Genomic DNA, 18,307 nt, shown 5'->3' with positions numbered 1-18,307 from the left:
CTATTTACATACACACTTCCACACTTGACAGCAACATTATTTCACACTGAAGTCATATATAATAGTTACAGCAGGCTGATTTCAAAATTTACAGCTCTTCACCAGGGGCAACAATTGGAGAAAATAGATTATTCATTAAAGTACAACACAGAGCACCCAAGGGTCATTTTAAAAAGTAAAACTTCTTTGTTTCATGATTGAGCATTCTTATTAAAATGAACTAATCCATCTATTTCCAAAAAAATGGAGCCTGCAAGACACCTTAGTGCCATTTCATTTAACATACCAGTTTGCTGGTATGTTAAATGAAATATTTTAATTGTATTATATTGCTACATCCTGTATGCTGTAATGCTAACCAGATTTCTTGTTGTGTTGTTGGATGCAGATAATGTTCTTTTGTACCCTCTCAACATCCTGGGCAGATCGTTAGCTTAGGGCAGCCTGTCCATATAGGCGAACTAGACAGTCGCCTAGGGTGCCAAGTTAAATGTGGCACCAAATTTGAGGGGAAAAAATCAAAGAAAAAAAAAAAAGAAAAAAATGAAAAAAACACAAATGAAATAATGAAGATGTCATGATTTCAATTCCTGTGCGTGTATGGAGGGTATATGAATTATAATTCATTTCTCTACATTTCTGAGAAATGTATTAATATGTCAAATCTTTTATTTACTGCAAAAATAAAGCCACAATGAAACATATCCACCAGCAGCAAGAGCTGCAATGCTAGTGACATCTAACTCGAATATACATCAAGGTCGCATAGCTGGAAATTCATGTAGAGCGGAGATATTGCGAATTGATACATGTCAAACGGTCATTTTAACACGTCACAGGTAGATGGTTAAGAATTGAGCGAATACTGTGGATAATTGTGTTTCTTGGTGCCAAAGAATAAAGAATATGGTCTTTCAGCATTATAAATCCAAAATGTGAGTATTTTTAAGCATTATTAAACCTTAGCGTTATTCTTGGGCTATATAATTATGAACTTTTCTTTGTTATAACTGGTTCACATGTAATAAATAAGGTCCACAAAAGAAAAGTAACAGCATTAATGCTTAATAGACTACGAAAGTGATGATGTCACATTCTAAGCGGGTAACCGTGAGGAAGGGGATTACTTTCCAAACAATCGGTGTAGGGTTGTAACATCAGAAAAAGGTCATTTTGTTTCCATGTAAACACTGTAACTGTTTTAATAGGTAAGTGAATGTATGTTACTAATCACTGAACTTTTAAGCAGTGAAAAGACATATAGGGATGGCTGCGGTGGATGTGTCAGCCATCCTTAACGCTATAATGCTTGCAGTCGGGAGCATAATATTCAAATGCCCCATGGCAGAAAGAGGAAAAAGAAAACCCTCAGGAGCTGAGTATCGTAAACAAAAGGCTGAGAATGAAAAGGACCAAGCAAAACATTTCAGGAAGGATCCCTGCTATCTTCTCTTTAATCCAAATAAAGTTGGAAGCAGTTCACAGCATCCAGATGAAGGAATTTTACTTGGAGAGGAGGGTAGCTCACATCCACAAAAAAAAGCAGTTTGGAAACTCAAGATGATGGAAACTTATTTCTAGATGAAGGCAGCTCACAGCATCAGACTGATATGGAAATGGAGAAAATTTATTCACCTTCAGAGCAGGGGCGGCTCTAGGCATTTTGCCACCCCAAGCACGGCAGGCAGGCTGCCTTCGGCGGCTTGCCTGCAGAGGGTCTGCTGGTCCCACAGCTTCGGTGTGCCTGCAGGAGGTCCGCCGAAGCCGCGGGACCAGCGGACCCTCCGCAGGCACGCCTGTGGGAGGTCCGCCGAAGCCGCGGGACCAGCGGACCCTCCGCAGGCATGCCGCCGAGGGCAACCTGCCTGCTGCCCTCGCGGCGCTGGCAGAGCGCCCCCCCGCGGCTTGCCGCCCCAAGCATGCGCTTGGCGTGCTGGGGCCTGGGGCCGCCCCTGCTTCAGAGACACATGAAGAAATTGAAGTAAAGGAAGTAGAAGGAAGAAAGGATGACGAAGTTACAAACAAGTTACAGTATGGTGTCCCAGCTTCATGGCCCAGATGTGATGACAGTGTGCAGAAAATTCTCGTGGAACATGGACCCGAACAAGTTCATGAATTTCCCTTCCTTAAGGATGGAAATAAAATAAAATTCTCTGCTCAGCATAACAAGAGGAAACTCATTAATGGGGAAGAAATTCATCGAAACTGGTTACAATATTCAGTATCGAAGGACTCTGTGTTTTGCTTTTGCTGCAAGTTGTTTAGAAATCAAGCAATTGGTACATCACTTACTGAAAATGGTTCGAAGGACTGGAAAAACATCTCTTCAATTCTCTCTTCACATGAAAGAAGTACAGAACATTTGGAATGTTTTCAAAATCGGAAAGAACTTGAATTACGATTGAAAAAAAAGGAAAAACAATCAAAGAAAATGTATGTGTGATTAAGGAAAAAGAAGAATATTGGCAACAAATATTAGAGCGTCTGATTGCTTTAGTAAGAGTTCTCAGTGGGCAAAATTTAGCATTCTGCGGCTGCAGTAGAAATGAAAAATTATACACTCCAGGTAATGGAAATTTTTAAAAAGTTGTTGAATAACTAGCTTTGTTTGATCCAGTCATGAAGGAGCATTTATGTAAAATAACAGATCATGAAACACAGGTTCATTACTTAGGAAAAAATATGCAGAATAAATTATTCAAATCCTAGTAAATGCCATTAAAAAGAAAATAGTAGAAGCTGCCCATTCTGCAAAATACTTTTCAATAATACTGGACTGTACACCAAATGTGAGTCATGTTGGACAAATAACAATGATCATTCGTTTTGTGGATATGGAAAAGTCTGCAGATGAAGATAATGCTGAAGTGCTCATAAAGGAACATTTTTGGGGTTTTGTACCACTGAAGGAGACGACTGCAGCATTTATGACAAACTATTCTACAAGAGCTTGAAACAATGTCATTATCTGTTGAAAACTTACATGTCCAAGACTATGATAACGGGAGTAATGGGAAGGGTAAAGACAATAGTGTGCAAAGGAGAATGATGGAAATCAAATCTAGGGCCTTTTTTGTTCCTTGCAGTGCGCATTCTCTGAATTAGTTGTCAATGATGCCGGCTAGATGCTATTTGGAGGCAAGCAGTTTCTTTGACCTGGTGCAACGTGTTTACGTTTTTTTCCTCAGGCTCAACATGCTGTTGGGAGATTCTGACTCATCACGTGAATTCTCTAACTGTGAAACCACTTAGACATGATGGGAGAGTCGCACTGATGCTTTGAAGCCTCTTTGCTACAAACTTGGAAACATTTATGATGTCCTAATTGAAATTTCTGATGATACTACCTTTACCGAATCATCTGGCAATACGGCACGTTCAGACGCAGACGCTCTTGCAAATGGCCTTTCCAAGTTCAAATTTGTGACTTTACTCATTTTGTGGTATAATATCCTTTTCAAGATTAACCTCACTAGTAAGCAGCTTCAGGAAAAGAACTTGAACATACATTCTGCTATTCAAAAACTGCAGCAAACTAAAAATATTCTGGAGGAATTCAGAAGCGATGAAGGGTTTGAAAGAACACTGGTAGATTCTCTCACACTTGCTGAAGAAATAGACTTTCCAACAGAATTTGAACCAGAGCCAGTTCGCATTCAGCAAAAGAAACAGGAGTTTTCATATGAAGGACGAGACATACTCATTCAGAACCCAAAACAAAAGTTCAAAGTGAATTTCTACTTTGCAGTCCTTGATACTGCTATTCACTTGGTTGATGAAGGATTTCAACAGATGCAACAGCTAGAGTCTGTATTTGGCTTTCTATACGATATCCACAGCTTGCAAAAGAAAACAGCAAAACAGATAAGAGAATTTTGTATAAAACTGGAGTCAGCACTGACTCATGAAAATTCAAAAGACATTGATGCCACAGATTTGTGCAGTGAGCTTCAGGCTTTTTCAAGACGACTTGAGAAATTCCTGAAGAAGTACTGAAGTTTGTTTGTGAAAATAAACTCAGACAGTTTCCCAAACATTTTTATAGCTCTATGCATTCTTTTAACTTTTCCAGTTTCCGTAGCTAATGGGAAATGTAGCTTCTCAAAGTTAAAATTGATAAAAACATATCTGCTTTCAACAATGGTATGACAGAGCATGTTTTAGAAAGCAAGAAAAGTCATGTTTTAAGAGCACAGAGTGTTTTTATTTGGAGTGTTTTGTAAATACAGGTTAAAGTTAACTGAAGAGTTTTCTTATTTCTTTCTATATTGGATGTGGTGGCAATGGCAGTTAAAGCAGGATAGCATAATAGATGATTTTGGATTTGTAATAATAAAAATTATAATTAACATTTTAATGCATTTTTATTTGAAATCGGACTGAAGTATCATCTAGCTGTTGTGTACAAATCTATTCTGAAAATTTCATGTCTCTATTTTATCTAATGTGAGAAACACTGGTTGGACAGACGGATGGATGGACGGACAAACAGAATAATTAAGCCTCTGTTTAAAAAAACGCTTAAAAAACATTAAAAGGAAAAAAGGGGCAACATGTTTCCCAGTTTACCAAAAACCTCAGCCTAGATCTGCCCTTGGAGCTTGGGAGCGGGGGGCACTAATTTTTGCATGGTTCTCCTAGGGCGCCAGTTGCTGGCAGCTAGTCTATCATCACTCCTCCCCAGGTTTCCAGCCTTTTGTAGAAGAGCATTTAAAAAAAAAAAATCACTTCATAAAACATCTGGGCTCACGTCTCAGCTTTATTCCTTGCCTGCACAGCATTTCAGGAAACACTTGCCAAAAGGATCCGGAAGTCATTTTAAATAATATGATATCTTTAAAGTACCTCCACCCCTGCCTCCCCACACTATACAGGCAGGGGCTATGTCTTCCTTTATGTCTGATAAGCATCTAGCACATTGTTTGGATCTACAGTTATATAAAAATATTTATTATATAGGCATTTTGTAATAATCTGCTTGTAGGTTGGAACACTTCCCCAACTGTTTATACTTTATTAAAAAGCAAACTCACCAACTGTCTATGTTGGCTTCCTATATATTGATTAAATCCTTCTCTTGCTACTTAAATCCTTCTTTGAATTGTGTTTCTCCTACCCAACACACATGATCACCACAGACTAATGTATGCATTACAAAATCTGCTAAATGTTTAGATTTACTGTACACCAATTTCTGGACACAACAATTTACAGCTTTTCACAATATTTGTTCAATAAATGGAAACAAGAACACTGAAAATCAGACCTCTAAGGTTAATTGCGTATAATTTGTTCAACATTTTTTAAAGATTGAAAGTATCCTTAAAGACATAGTGAAGTGAACCAATATAAAAAAAAAAAAGTTTATGCACAAAAAGATCACATATGCTCCTTAATTTTAAAAAGCTATAAGAATGTTGGTGTGTCTGATATTTGGTTTATTATTAGTATATTGGATTCTCAAAATGTTCCTGAAGTCTTCTGTATTTCTTAATAATGCCTTGCTCAATAAAATAATTAAATATTGAGATTCTTTGTTAAATATGCTTTGTATTTGGCTTTGTTTCAATAAATCACTGTGGAAGATGGTATTCTCAAACAACAAACAAAATTTTCAAAATATACTTTAAACTTTTGACTCAAGCAAGGATAGTAATTACACTTTCTTTACCTTCCAACATTACATGAAATTTTCTCGGTCATTTGCAGTGTAACGGGGAATCTGTGCCAAATCCAAAAAGGTTACTATTAAACAGGGATCAACTCTAACAACTATGAACACAAAAGGTAAAACAGATCTGAAATTGGTAGGATTCCCAGTACTGACAGGGAGGCTATAACCTTAAACATATTTTTCGTAAGTAAGCAGATTTGCTGAAGTGTGTTAATTTCCTAGTATGTTTACTTTCTTTAAGGTTATATGGCTCCTATCAAAGATTAACATGCAAGAACATTTTCTGACTCTGGAGTTTATGTTTTGCCAACAGTAGATTTGATGTTCCTTTGTTTTACTGGAGATTTTTTTCAAAATAGTCTATTCTGTGAAGACAGTGGTAAAACAGATGCATTGTGTCTTACAGTGCAATGGTTTCAAAAGGCTCAAAAGTCAAGTTTTCAATACAGATTTTATGATTTTTAGAAACAAAGGCTACTTTCCTGTCACTGAATGTATTTCACTTATTTGGTAACCAAAAAAACAAAGGATGTCACTGATCTGGCTATGGGTCTGTTTTGGCTGTATGTCAGAGGTGAAAGTAAGGTGCTGCGCCATACTGAGGCCGGTTGGCTTCCCCTGGCGGCAATTTAAAGGGCCTGGGGCTCCTAGCAGTGGCTGGAGCCCCAGGCCCTTTAAATTGCCACCAGAGCCCTCCTGCTGGAGCCCTGAGGAAGCGGCAGCAGGGCTCATGAGGCGATTTAAAGAGCCCAGGGCGCCTGCCTCAGCTACCGCCCCGGGCCCTTTAAATCATCCCCAGAGCTCTGGGGTAGCAGTGGAGGGGCTCTGGCAGCTATTTAAAGGGTCTGGGGCTCCGGCAGCTGCTACCAACCCGGCCCTTAAAATAGCCACTGGAGCCCCGCCACCGCCTCCACAGGGCTCTGGCAGCAGGGCTCCAGGGACGATTTAAAGGGCCCAGGGCTCTGGCTGCCACTACCGCCCTGCGCCCTTTAAATCATCCCCAGAGCCTGCCGGAGCCCTGGGGTAGCGGCGGCGGGGCTCTGGCAGCGATTTAAAGGGCCCGGGGCTCGGCCGCTGATACCGCCCCAGGCCCTTTAACTTGCCACCAGAGCCCCGCCACCACCCCAGGGCTCTGGCAGGCTCCAGGGATGATTTAAAGAGCCCAGGGTGATGGTAGCAGCAGCCAGAGCCCCGGTCCCTTTAAACCACCGCCCAAGCCCCCAGCTACCGCTGCTACCCCAGGGCTCCAATAGCAGAGCTCGGGTGGCAATTTAAAGGGCCTGGGGCTCCCACTGCTGCTACCCTCCAGGGCCCTTTAAAATTGCCACCCGAGCCCCACTGCTGGAGCCCTGGGGTAGTAGCAGCAGGGCTCTGGCAGTGATTTAAAGGGCCAGGGGCTCCTGGCTGCCACTACTGCAGCGGAGCCCCGGTCCCTTTAAAGCTCCGCAAGAGACCGAGGTCCCGGGGTAGCAGCAGCAGCTGGAGCCCCTTCCGATGGTGATTTAAAGGGCCTGGGGCTCCGCTGCTTCTGGTTGAGGCCCCACCCCCTCCTAAGGGCTCTGGAGTACCGGTAAATCCTTTAAGTTACTTTCACCCCTGCTGTATGTCCAACTGTACTGACAGACGATACATGCTATTACTATGTGCATGCTATCACTATGTACACCCGCTTTAAGTCAATACTACAAAGTTTCAATGCAGTGAAAAATATTAAAACAGACATCTGTTTTACACAATGCTATTGTGTAATACAAAATGCCATTTTGGGAGTAGACCCCGTAGTCAAAAAGCTACTATTACAGTAAGTACAGTTGTTGCCTATCATGGTCAAATTTCAGTTAGTTCCTTCAAGACTTTCACTATACACCACTGTATCTTATCATCATAGCTTATATTTGTAAATATCTGCTGTGATACAAAGGTGACAGCTACACCACTAAAGCAACGCCTTCCCCATGAACACTTTCTTCAATGACTTTGTTTTCTACTAAATCTCTCTGTGCTGATTTGCCCTTGTACAGAAACATTTTTCCTCTAGCGTGTCTTTCTGGAGTATGGCCCTTTAAGTTTGGCAGAACCAAGCATCACAACCCTACATTAACCATTTTGCAATTTACTGCTGAGGCATCTTGCCCTCTTCCAGCAAGCAAATATCTGTTCCTGTCTATTTTATTGCTAAAGCGATGACAGTCTCATATACATATATAAAGATTAAATATGCAGTAGGTGGGAGTGTAATATCAAGCAGCGTTGGGGAAAAGAGTTGGCTGAGGAGATCTCTGGCCTGCTGATGTAAGTTTTTAATAATGCTTGGAATATCAGGAAAAATTCCAGAATACTAGAAGAGTGCTAATGCTCAATATTCAGAAAGAGCAAGCAAGATGTTATGGCTCATTATAAGCTGGCTATCCTGACATTAAATCCAGGCAAAATAATGGAAGAGCTGATACAGGATTCAACCTGTAAACAATTACAGGGTAGGAATATAACTAATACCAGTCAACAAGCTTTTATGGTTAAACAAATCTGTTTCCATCCTTTGAGATTACAAGTTTGGTTGATAAAGGCAACTGCATAGATATAATATAGCCGTTTGAAAGGCACCTGCTTTGGTACGGCACAACAGTCTGATTAAAAAATTAGCACTATATATTTACATGTTAAATGGATTAAATAGTGACTGACAGAGCAGACACCATACCACAGCAAGCATGGAGCTCACTCAGCTCACCATCACCATACGTCTCCTGGATGCTGGCAGACGTGGTACTGCATTGCTACACAGCAACAACTCATTGCCTTTTGGCAGCAGATGGTGCATTACAATTGGTAGCCATCATCGTCGTCTCCTGGGTGCTCTTTTAGCCGACTTTGGTGAGGTCGGTCAGAGGTGCCTGGGCAGACATGGGTGCTCCTGGCAGACCCCGGGGAGGTCTGTCGGGGAGCCTGGACATAAATGGGAGTGACTCCAGGTCATTCTCTTTTTAAGTTTTGTCTCCTGGAGATTCAATCCTGCTTGCAGTCGTACTGCACCATTGTCTGGTGAGCAGCCAGGAGACGACCATGGCTAGCAGTCATACTGCACTGTCTGCTGCCAGCCTAAGATTTATAAGAGAGATGGAGTGGATCAAAACAAGAAAGAGACCAGGTTTGTTTTGTATTCATTTGCTCCCCGCTCCCTCCATGAAATCAACGGCCGACAATCGTTTTGGTGAGGCAGGGGCACCTTGAAAAGTTTAATGGAGATCCAGTCCTGTCTGGAATAGTGGGGGGAGGGATTGCTCAGTGGTTTGAGCATTGGCCTGCTAAACCCAGGACTTTGAGCTCAATCCTTGAGGGGGCCATTCTGTGTGACAGATGGGGTGGGTTTGCATCAAGGAGAAACACACACCTTTGTTGATTTTAATACCCTGTAAGTCATGTCATCAGTCGACCCTCCTTCAGCACTGCTGCAAGTCCCTGTTATAGCCTCTGTCCTTCATGCCCTTGGAGATTTTTTCAAATGTTTGGGCATTTTGTCTTTTGGAACGGAGTTCCGATAGCACGGATTTGTCTCCCCATACAGCGATCAGATCCCATACCTCCCATTCGGTCCATGCTGGAGCTCTTTTGCGATTCTGGGACTCCATCATGGTCATCTCTGCTGATTAAATCTGCACTCATCTGCAGATTGCCACACTGGCCAAACAGGAAAATGAGATGCAAAAATTTGCAGGCCTTTTCCTGTCTACCTGGCCAGTGCATCTGAGTTGAGAGTGCTGTCCAGAGCGGTCACAATGGAGCACTCTGGGATAGCTCCCGGAGGCCAATACCATCGAATTGCGACCACACTACCCCAAATTCAACCTGGCAAGGTCGATTTCAGCGCTAATCCCCTTGTTGGGGGAGGAGTACAGAAATCAATTTTAAGAGCCCTTTAAGTTGAAAAAACAGCTTCATCACGTGGACGGGTGCAGGGTTAAATCCATTTAACGCTGCTAAATTCGACCTAAACTTGTAGTGTAGACCAGGGCTACAGAGTGTTATTAAAAGACATCTGAAAAGAAAACTTTTCAAATCAGCTTCTAAGTTATCTACCGTTTGCTCCAGAGATGACTAACATGACCCACTTACAAAATATGCCACAGTACTCTTATGCCAGTCTCCATCATAAAGAGATATTTAAAAAAACAAAACAAACAAACAAAAAAAAACCTAGCATGTAAAGCAAGGGTGGACAAACTACGGCCTGCGGGCTGTGTCCAGCCCATCAGACATTTTAATCCAGCCCTCGAGCTCCCGCTGGGAATTGGGGTCTGGGGCTTGCCCTGCTCCAGCACTCCAGCTGGGGAGCGGGGTCTGGAGCTTGCCCCGCTCCGCATGTGCCATGGCTCCACACGGCTCCCAGAAGCAGTACTTTGGAAGGTACTTCATTATAGTCATGCAAATGGTGCTCGTATAGCATTTTGTTTTCCCTATTTATAAACATTATAAAATGTCTTATATATGCTCTAAGACCTGGATTCCTTCTTCTACATATTCAAATTTTAAGGTAAGGCAAAAACATTATATATGTTCATTGTAAATCTGATAATTTTAAGGAAGAGCTTCATGTGTGATCCCTCAAGCAGCAGGGATATAATAAAGTGAAGCCTCAATCAGGGCCGGCTCCAGGCCCCAGCACACCAAGCACGTGCTTGGGGCAGCATGCCGTGGGGGACGCTCTGCCGGTCGCTGGGAGGGCGGCAGGCGGCTCCGGTGGACCTCCCGCAGGCGTGCCTGCGGATGCTCCACTGGAGCCACGGGACCAGCAGACCCTCCGCAGGCACACCTGCGGGAGGTCCACCGGAGCCGCGGGACCGGCGACCGCCAGAGCGCCCGCCGCGGCGTGCCGCCATGCTTGGGGCGGCGAAATTGCTAGAGCCGCCCCTGGCCTCAATTTTTTGGTTGGGAATCCTTTTGACTTGATTTGAGATGGATTATTTAGCTCTGGAGACACATATCAATGCATAACACAAACAAACAGACATGCATCCGATGAAGTGGGTATTCACCCACGAAAGCTCATGCTCCAAAACGTCTGTTAGTCTATAAGGTGTCACAGGATTCTTTGCTGCTTTTACAGATCCAGACTAACAGGGCTACCCCTCTGATACAAACAAACAGTGAGTCCTCCAGAACCAAGCAGGCTGATAGTCCAATCTTCATTATTTTACAAAACAGCAGCAAGACAAAAAACTTACAGGCCTCAATTCTTTCTTCTGGCTGAGTTCTACTTGGCTCAAAAATAGAGAGGAGAAGTGGAGGCATGCTACCCTTGCGCTCCTCTATCCCGGGGCCAGCCAGGGGCTGGTGGGTCACCTGTGCAAACTAGAGCAATCCTAATCCAAGCTATTTATTAACAAACATGGAGGCTGAATTACTAACTTTTTTTATTTTTGTGAGCTTGAGAGAATAGTCTGTGGTACAGTATGTTAATATCAATAGATTTATTATCAAACTTGATAATGAAGGAAGCTGTGAAGAAGGTGAATATATATCATAGGGTGCACTGGGCCCTTTAAGGTGGAACTGGTTTAGCCAATCTATGCCTCATTAGCAACCTTCTGATGGTGCCTGACAGGTGGCAGATGGTCTCTATAAAGCACTGGTGGGGAAGAGGAAGCTATGATAGAGGCTAGAGAGAGCAGAAGGCTCCTGTAGGAGAACTTTGCCTGGAGGCAAGGGTTTGGGCCAGAGGGCTGAAGAAGGGTGAGGGCCAAGGGAGCAGTAGAGGGGTTTGCCTGCTGACCTTTTGAAAGCTGACAAACAGACAGCACTGAGAGAGTGATGGATCTCCCCTGGGAAAGAAAAGATTCCAGGTAGGAAGGCCTTAGAGCATGGATGGTGCGTGACTCCTCCATTTGGGGAGGCTGGGCGTGCCCAGACTGTGGCCCTGCCCTGAGGCCACCCCCACTCAACTTCCTCCCCATGAAGCTCTGCCCATGCTCCACCCCTGGCCCCGCCTGCCCCTTCCCCCGAGAACCCTCCTGCCTGCCTCTCGCATCTCTTCCCCGAGCCCCCCGCCTGCCTCTTCCCCCAAGACCCCTCCTGCCTGCCTCTCATGCCTCTTTCTGAGCCCCCCACCCACCCTCTGCTTGCAACTCTTTGCACCCCTTCCCCATGGCCCTCCTGCCAAGCCACTCACCACTTGCATGGGCCTCTTCCCCTCCTCCCGAGGCCCCTATGCAGACGGAAGGGGATGGGAAGAAGCGGGGCCTCAGGGGGAAGAGGACAAGCGGGAGTGGAGCCTTGGCACGAAGTGCAGGCGGGGCCACAACCCGGGCATCCTTTCAATGGTGGCGGACTCCAGAGGTGCTGGGCCAGCTGTTTGGGGAGGCTTAGCCTCCCCTGACCTCTTATAGCCGCTGCCCATGCCTGAGAGTGAATGCTAGAAGAGCACAGGCAGTGTTTAAAGTAGTCTAGAGTGGATTAAGGGAAATGACAAAGCGGAACCTGGGAAGGGCCTAAAAGCTGTGACCAGCTTGGAAACTTAAAGGTGGTCAGACCTGGGTGGTGGAGTGGAGACTGTGCACAGTAAGAGATTGGGGCAGAAGAACCTTAATTTTTTTAGTTCATTTTATGTTAATAAACCAGACCACAAGAAGGAATGTTATTGGACAAACCCTTCTGTAGCGTTATTGAGGAGCCTGAGTGAAGAGGAAACTGAGGCAGAGTGCTGCACAGCCACTTCTAGCCACAAGAGGATGCTCAGGAGGTGGCTAGCCCTGTTCAGATGTGCCTTTATAGAAACATGTTGGCTGTCACAGTTACTAGGCTAACTGCACCTCTGACATACACCCCAGTCTCTATGAACTGGTTTCATGCCTTGTGCAGTCACCTCTCTTCAAGTGGCATCAGGCAACTTTCTTACTCTCATATAGGGGATTGCAGCCTAGGCCCTGGTCTATCAACCATGATTACCTCAGCAGGTCATCTTAGGTTCAGTAACTATAGTTCTGTTCCTACCAGGAGCTAGGACAATTTCCAGTAACCAGGCAGCCTTCTTAGCACAAAGTATCACTTATTTAGATCAAAAGCATCTCGGGGGAAAAAATCTTAACCCAAGTATCATTGTTCGCTTACAGTTTCCAGGGAGCCAAGGAAGGGCCAATTGCTTTCAGGCATCCTTGCAGGACCTGTGTCTGTTTCATCAGTCTGCTCTCATCAGGAACAGAACTCAACTCCCACCTGCCATTCTTGCCAGTCCTTTTACTCACTCAGGCCCAGATCTACAAAGGGACTTCCATGATCTAGGTCGTCTCTGAGTACACCTATTGGATCAGGCCCAAAATGCAATATAGGTGCTCTTCCATCAATTTTCCCCCAGTTTATGGGGCATTCTGGGTCTTAGGTCGGAGACAGGTGTTCAGACACCTAGTTTGTGACAGAAGTGTGCATGCTCACAGGCTGAAATATAGGTGCCTTGGGAATGTTTACCCTGAAAATTTAGGCACCAAGTGAGTTTAGGTGCCTACAGAGTTAGGTGGCAGCTAAGCAAGAGTTTTGTGGATTACATGGTTCCTAAAATTAAGACTTGGGCACCTAAGTAGCTTTGTGGGCCTTAGTGTCTCTTTGATCCCTAGGCACCCAGTCTTAGCAAAAAGCTGTTTAACTTCAGGCTGCAGCCCCCATTACCCCCATCACCTGCAAGGGTTTGTTGTGAGGTTGCTTATATATAGCCATTGTGTTGCTTTTCTGCTTGGTCTTCCAACTGCCCCTTACTAAGCTAGATAAATATAGTCATATAGGAAAGTCTAACACCACAATGTAACTACAGTCACCTACAGTATTCACAAAATTTATGATCAATATTCTTAGGTTATAATACAGCAGTTCCACAACCGCCACAACAGTCCCTGCCCCAGAGAACGTACAATGATCCATTTGTTCTTCCTGATGGACATGAAACAGAAAACTACATTAATTGATCCTTCCTCTATACATTAGGACACCTCCAATTATTCTCTATATTCCCTCCTGTTTCAAATCAACCCATGCTCTTTTAGGAGCAGTGTCACGCATTGTTGCCAGGCATATTGTTCCCGGAGTGAGAATTTGAAATAACTCTTCTCCAGATCTACAGTACTGAAGAGAGACAGCAATGTGCTTCCCCCCATTTTTGGCATAAATCATGGCGCGCACAAAGCTATTATTTAGCAGTACTGGGAACCTTTCTGATGTTGCCTTGGACTAGCCATTTTAAACCAAGTAGACTTGGATGCTCTTTGAAGCTCTCTGGGCAGATGCAGTATATTTCTGCCTTGTCTATACTAGAGGGTTAAGTCGATGTATGTGATGCAACTTAAGTCAATGTAAACTACGTTAAGTTACATAAGGCAGTCTCTGCACCATGCTATGTCAGTGAGAGACACTCTCCCGTCGACATAGCTCCTGGCTCTCATAGAGGTGGAGTACTGAATTTGACGGGAGAGCGCTCTCCCATTGATTTATCGCAACTTCACCAGACCCACCAAATCGATGCTGCTATAAGACCGCAGCATGTTTTTCTCATGCTCCTGGTTTTTCCCCCCCCCAATTTCCAATTATACAAACATGTCCTCCAAATATTCAGTTCAGTTTAAATATCAAATATTTATTCAGTTTAAATATCAATATTAAAAATCTACTTGTCTTCAATGCTTCCAAAAGCTAAAATATGCCACCTACTGGCAATTTAAGTGCAAAGTTAATCCATCAATAATTTGTAATGAAAGATGTATTTTTAAGTTACACTGTATTTGATTTCAACTTCAGAAGTGTACAGAAAACTTTAGATTAAACCACATACTCCCCACTGACTTACAGTAAACTGAAAAGTCAGAGGTATGTCTACACTGCCCTGCATTTCGGACTACACGGGTGTGAACTGCAGCATCTGCAGTGTCCCCATGGGGAAGTTACAGCACAGCACTTTGGTGCATACTGCAATTCACACCCACTACCCTAAAATGCTGGGAAGTGTAGACATGCCATCAGAAGTTATGAAAATACTTGACAGCACAGCAGACAACCGCATTACTGCCTGGATAAGAAAGAGTAATTCTATTGCTTACTTCTGGATTTCAGTGTCAAAAGCTTTCTTCCCCATCTCCATTATGCAACACTCTAATAAAATAATGACTACCTGGAGAGTAAGTGATCCAGCATAGTCTACCCAACCTTTGGTCTTTATTAGTCTGGCTCCGTGGCCAGGAAAAGACCGACAAGTTACAGTCTTGCTACTACCTTGGAATTACTGCAACTGACAAACATGAGACTATGTATGGGGTTGGAAAATTTAAATACATATTTTAGTTTTAACTTTTGGAATCTAATAGCTAGAACAGAGCATTGGATTCTATTACTATCTCTGTCACTGACTCACTTAAATATACGACTAATTTTACACAAAAGTAGCCTAATTGAGCTCAGTGGGACTACTCAAAGGCATGCTTTCAGGGCTGGATTTTTAGGAACCATTTATTCTTTATTTATGACTTATTTTAGAATAAATCATTTAATCTCTGTACCTCAGTTTCCATCTGTAAAATGAGGATAATACCTATATCACAGGGGTACTATGGAATTTATCTCCTGTAAGATGCTATAAGGACTTTTGCTATAAACTTTCCTTATTTATAAACATGTTAAACCAACAAAATCACATAGCTCTACCCTACCCCTCATACACTTCCACGTAAGAGTAAGCTTTTCCAAACAGGATAAAAATCAATAGCTTTTCTTGATTCTGTACAACAAATGCTTACCTGAAGTCGAGAGTTCATGAGCATGAACTCCTGTTGACTCTTCAGGTTTTCATTCATAGATTTTGAAAAGATGAATCCCATTTTGATCTAAACTGTCGAATAAGTTATAAAAAGGTAGATTTTAAAAGGTGTTAAACACTGACCACAACAACTGAAGTTTATTTTGAATGTCTCTCTCACAATAGTAACAATAAAAAAAACTTTATAGCTCAGACTTGGTTAATAAGGGCTCTGCTGCTGGCCTCCTGACCCAAAAGTTTTTATAGTTTACTGTATCACTCTTGTCTAACTATAGATGTGGCAAACATTGACAGAGTGTGGGATGTATTTTAAGGAAAATCAGAGATTACAGTAATCAGATGCCAGCTTGATGGATTCATTAAAATCATGAAAAGAGAACTCAATTCATGTGAGTAACATGGAAGAAGTGGGTTTTTAGAAGGGATTTGAATGAAGGAGATATAGAAGTCTGAAGGAAAGGGATATGGATGACATCTTGTTTCCCTTTACCTTCCCTCAGTTACGGAATAGCTGTTTTGTAATAATATTTTTCAAAACACCACCACCAAGGTTCCTGACCACAACAACCAGGGAAAGAAATGTTGAAAAAAGGAATCTTATTATTTCAAGACAGCTAGTGATTTCTGCTTGAATAATCCCCTCCATCCACAAATGTGGAAAGCTGCTTCACACAATAATACTGTAATAGCTCCTCTAAGCTTTCTCTGGTTGCTCTTTACCCACAACATTCGTTGCCTAAAACTTGTTCAAACAGAAAAACAAAGTTTTGAACAAAACAGGCGACACACAGTATGTGAGAGACTAAGGGCTCCCCCCAACCTCTGGAAAAGCCTGCCTATTCCAGCCTGCCTCCTTAAATCACATGTTCACTGATGTTCCTTGGATAGGGTTTTATTCTCTGTTTTTAACTTGGGATCGCTCTCCTTAGCGCCAAACTGTGTGTGTGTGTGTGGGGGGGGGGGGGGTTGGCTGACAGTTTCCTGCTGCAGCACAGCCCAATCCCTCCCCTCCACTTACACACCATCTCCCTGCAATTGCTACTCCTCACCCCAGTGCACAGCCTGGACCACAGCCCCCCTCGCCACTACCCAGCCCCCACCAAACCCAATCCCTACTTCCTCCAATCCCCCAACCCCCTCCCTCACCATTACCCAGCCCCCCACCAAACCCCATCCCTACAGCCTGCAATCCCCCACCATTACCCAGCCCCCCCACCAAACCCCATCCCTACTTCCTCCAACCCCCCACCATTACCCAGCCCCCCACCAAACCCCATCCCTACTGCCTGCAATCCCCCCACCATTACCCAGCCCCCCCACCAAACCCCATCCCTACTCTCTGCAATCCCCCCACCATTACCCAGCCCCCCCCACCAAACCCCATCCCTACCTCCTCCAACCCCCCACCATTACCCAGCCCCCCACCAAACCCCATCCCTACTCTCTGCAATCCCCCCACCATTACCCAGCCCCCCCACCAAACCCCATCCCTACTTCCTCCAACCCCCCACCATTACCCAGCCCCCCACCAAACCTCATCCCTTCTGCATCCAACCCCCCCACCATTACCCAGCCCCCCACCTAACCCCATCCCTACTGCCTGCAATCCCCCCACCATTACCCAGCCCCCCCACCAAACGCCATTCCTAGTGCCTGCAACCCCCCACCATTACCCAGCCCCCCACCACCAAACCCCATCCCTACTCTCTGCAATCCCCCCACCATTACCCAGCCCCCCACCAAACCCCATCCCTACTCTCTGCAATCCCCCCACCATTACCCAGCCCCCCACCACCAAACCCCATCCCTACTGCCTGCAATCCCCCCACCATTACCCAGCCCCCCACCAAACCCCATCCCTACTGCCTGCAATCCCCCCACCATTACCCAGCCTACTACGAGCCCCTCCTTCCAGCCGCTCATCCTCCAGCAACCCCTTCCCCTCACCGCAGGAGGGGGCAATGGAGCCGCCGGTCTCGGGGGGCAGGAGGTCGCTCAGGAGACGCCTCCCCCTCTGTTTCCCTCGCGCTCTGTCCGGCCTCCGGGAAGGCTGTTGGTGGGCCGGGCCGCTCCGGGGAGGTGGCCGACGAGCGCGCCGCCCTGGGTTTCTCCTGGCGCCGGGGCGGCGTCTCTCTGCGCTGCTGGCGATTTAAAGGGCCAGCGCGCTGCTAGCCTAAGCTGGTGCCGCGAGCAGCCAGCGCCCTCCTGCTGCGGGGCCGCCCCTGCAGCGGGGTGGGGCGGGCAGCCAGCCGGACCGACCAGGCCCCAGCTCATCTGTCGCCCCCCCCCGGCCTCTCACAATGCCACGGCCAGTGTCCTTGCGCTCACCCCTAAAACCCCAGGTCCTGGAGCCATGGAAATAAACGCCGTCGCAATGGCCAGCCCCAAACCGCCATAAACCAGGAGACAGCCCCTAAAACTCATGAGAGGGGCATCGCCAACAGTCCCTTAGTTGCTGAGTGCTGCAAAAAGCAGCAGGAAATACCCCGGCCAGTGTAGCTGGGTACCTACTGCTTATTATTATTACTGACGATGATAACCATATCAGGTTACTAATATCAGGAGGCGGGGGTGCTAAGAAAACAGTCCCTTATTTCTGAAATACAATGTTGGCAACCGCAGCATCAAGGTCACGAGGATTTGCTTGGTTTTTAATACATTTTGGGTTCTTATTTGCCTTCTGTTTTCTGGACTTTTGAGGCGCACGAGGGGGAGCTTTTCAACCTTTCCTCAGTAACCACAAGGGCTAGAAACTTCATTTATTCAAATGAAAGCTCATGTGTCTCCAGGAGCTGGGGCTTTAAGCAAGACATCAAATACTGTGTGACTGATTATAAAATTGCAGG

The 18,307-nt window shown here is 44.9% G+C and overlaps 1 protein-coding gene across 3 annotated transcripts in view; it reads right to left on the bottom strand.

The window, feature by feature from the left end:
• The window catches only part of PLGRKT (plasminogen receptor with a C-terminal lysine), a 41,654-nt gene extending 24,074 nt beyond the window's left edge, over positions 1–17,580 (bottom strand). The window contains exons 1-2 of one of the 3 annotated variants that reach the window (XM_045021783.1): positions 17,409–17,580; positions 15,442–15,533 (exon numbers count right to left, since the gene is read on the bottom strand). In XM_045021783.1, coding sequence (XP_044877718.1) covers positions 15,442–15,522 — 81 coding nt within the window. In that variant the 5' untranslated portion in view covers positions 15,523–15,533; positions 17,409–17,580. Of the gene's footprint in view, positions 1–15,441; positions 15,534–17,348; positions 17,381–17,408 lie in introns of those variants that run through there. The other 2 variants (XM_045021784.1, XM_045021785.1) reach the window with 2 other exon arrangements.
• Positions 17,581–18,307: the final 727 nt, after the last annotated feature.

The sequence above is a fragment of the Mauremys mutica genome, chromosome 6 (genome assembly GCF_020497125.1).
Source record: "Mauremys mutica isolate MM-2020 ecotype Southern chromosome 6, ASM2049712v1, whole genome shotgun sequence".
NCBI classification, from domain to species: Eukaryota; Metazoa; Chordata; order Testudines; family Geoemydidae; genus Mauremys; species Mauremys mutica.
This window is presented reverse-complemented; position numbering and strand designations above follow the sequence as displayed.